Source organism: Myotis davidii, unplaced genomic scaffold (assembly GCF_000327345.1).
Source record: "Myotis davidii unplaced genomic scaffold, ASM32734v1 scaffold453, whole genome shotgun sequence".
Lineage (NCBI taxonomy): Eukaryota > Metazoa > Chordata > Mammalia > Chiroptera > Vespertilionidae > Myotis > Myotis davidii.
In genome coordinates this window covers 3899687-3902360 of record NW_006285234.1, presented here as the reverse complement: position 1 = coordinate 3902360, position 2674 = coordinate 3899687, and the positions used below count along the sequence as shown (strand labels likewise).

Genomic DNA, 2674 nt, shown 5'->3' with positions numbered 1-2674 from the left:
TTTGCAGACGGGGCTCTGAGTTGCTGTAGGAGCAGCACTGGGTGGAAGCAATGCTCTGTGATGTCCTTGCCACAGGAGCAGAGCAGCAGCGGGTGATCCGATGCCCCCCTCTCCAGGGACGTGTGGTCCCAGAGGGCAAATTCAGCTCAGTGGCACTTTGGAGTCGGAAACGGAAAAGCCCCAGGGCTGAAGGACAGCTGCTCGGGTAGCAACTAATAACGGAGAGGCAGGTGGGAACGGGGGCTGGCGGAGCCCAGCTGCCGTCTCGGTTTGCTGCTAAGATCCTTGACAGCAGGCAGCACCCAGCCAGTGGTGATGGGGCTCCCTCCAGACAGGGCGACATCCATGCTGCCGGAGGGGGCGTCGGCCCACCGCGCCCGGGAGGTTCCATCTAGAAACATCACGCGCATGTTCGCACCTACACGTTCTCCGTCTGGAGCCAGCTGAGTCACAAGCAAGGCTGCTGTAGGGGTGGGGGCGGAGAAGGGAACTCGGGATCCGCCTCTGTCTCTCAGTGTCGGGCGGCAGGGGCGCGTTCTAAGGATTTCCCCCTCGGTTTTCCTGCTTGTAAAACGGGACAGTGCTCCGCAGACCTCAGGGGCTTGTCTCTGAGCTTTCCCAACTAGAACCTTGTTCAGTAAAAGCAACAGCAGCAACTTCTCCTCCAGGTCAATGAGCATGTCCTTGCGCAGTTGGCCTTTCCTGTTCTGGGGGTGCAAAACCTCCCTCCTCTCGTCTGTCCCACCCCGGCTCCCCGGCCCACGGGCAGCGGGGACAGCCGGGGGCGGCTTGGTGCTGGTGGCCTGTGTGTGGTAGGGCCGCCCTCCTGTGTCCTCGGTGGGGCCCTCCTCCGCTCAGTCCTGGTGCTACCAATGTGCTTGCAAAGAACGGAAATCCAGCCTGGTCTCCAGGGTAGAGCAGCCGACAAGCTGAAGACTCAGAGGGATTCTCCTGATGCCCCTGCCTGTGCTCCTGATCCTGCCACATCCCCCAGCCATGAGGCCTGGGGGCCACTGGCCCGCTGCGCGTCGGACAGCATGAGGCCAGCGCTGGGGCCCCTGCCTCCCCCGCGGTCCCCGTGTGGGTGTGGACAGAGCTGTTAGGGTGCTCTGTGCGGGACCTTAGCCTCGGCCCTCCTAACCTCTTTCCTTTCTCTCTCTCTTCCCCCTCTCCCTCTTCCCCCCTTGCCTCCGCCCTTCAGGTCCGATCCGTACTGGGTGCAATGAAAGCTCCACGCAGGCCTTACCATGGAAGGCTGTGACTCGCCCGTCGTCTCGGGGAAGGACAATGGGTGCGGGATCCCTCAGCACCAGCAATGGACTGAACTCAACAGCACCCATCTCCCCGACCAACCCAGTAGCATGGAGCAGCCCACAAGCGAGAACCACGGGCCCCTGGACAGCCTGAGGGCCCCCTTCAATGAGCGCCTGGCGGAGAGCACCTCGGCCGGGCCCCCCGCCGAGCCCGCGGGCAAGGAGGTCAGCTGCAACGCGTGCGCGGCCTCCTTCGCCAGCCTGCAGACCTACATGGAGCACCACTGCCCCAGCGCGCGCCCCCCGCGGCCCCTGAGGGAGGAGAGCGGGAGCGACAGCAGCGAGGAGGGGGACGAGGAGAGCGACGTGGAGAACCTGGCTGGGGAGATCGTCTACCAGCCCGACGGCTCGGCCTACATCGTGGAGAGCCTGAGCCAGCTGGCCCAGAGCGGGGGCGCCTGCGGCAGCGGCAGCGGGCCCCTCCCCTCGCTCTTTCTGAACTCCCTCCCCGGGGCGGGGGGCAAGCAGGGGGACCCTTCCTGTGCGGCGCCCGTCTACCCGCAGATCATCAACACTTTCCACATAGCCTCATCCTTCGGGAAGTGGTTCGAGGGCCCAGACCCGGCTTTCCCGAATACCTCAGCCCTGGCGGGGCTCAGCCCCGTCCTGCACAGCTTCCGCGTGTTTGACGTGCGACACAAAAGCAACAAGGATTACCTGAACAGCGACGGCTCTGCCAAAAGCTCCTGCGTATCCAAAGATGTTCCCAACAATGTGGACCTGTCCAAGTTCGACGGCTTCGTGCTCTACGGCAAGCGGAAGCCCATCCTGATGTGTTTCCTGTGCAAGCTCTCCTTCGGCTACGTCCGCTCCTTCGTGACCCACGCGGTGCACGACCACCGGATGACCCTGAGCGAAGACGAGCGGAAGATTCTTAGCAATAAGAACATCTCCGCTATCATCCAAGGGATCGGCAAAGACAAGGAACCCCTTGTAAGTTTCCTGGAACCAAAAAACAAAAACTTTCAGCACCCTTTAGTTTCCACAGCTAACCTCATAGGTCCCGGACACAGTTTTTATGGTAAATTTAGTGGCATTCGGATGGAAGGGGAGGAGGCGCTCCCAGCCGGCTCTGCCGCCGGCCCCGAGCAGCCCCCGGCTGGCATCTTGACTCCCAGCACCCTCTTGAACCTTGGCGGGCTCACCAGCTCGGTCCTGAAGACCCCCATTACCTCAGTCCCCCTGGGGCCTCTGGCCTCCAGTCCGACCAAATCCCCGGAGGGCAAGGACTCCGGGGCGGCAGAAGGAGAGAAGCAGGAGGGGGGCGACCCGGACTGCTTCTCCGAGAAGGCAGGGCCAGCCGAGGAGGAGGTGGAGGAGGAAGAGGAGGAGGAAGAGGCGGAAGAGGAGGAGGACGAGGA

At 63.1% G+C, this 2674-nt stretch overlaps 1 protein-coding gene across 1 annotated transcript in view; it reads left to right on the top strand.

The window, feature by feature from the left end:
- Positions 1-1186: 1186 nt before the first annotated feature.
- Positions 1187-2674, top strand: part of ZFHX3 (zinc finger homeobox 3) — a 158500-nt gene continuing 157012 nt past the window's right edge. The window contains 1 exon segment of the mRNA XM_006755838.2: positions 1187-2673. Coding sequence (XP_006755901.1) covers positions 1248-2673 — 1426 coding nt within the window. The 5' untranslated portion in view covers positions 1187-1247.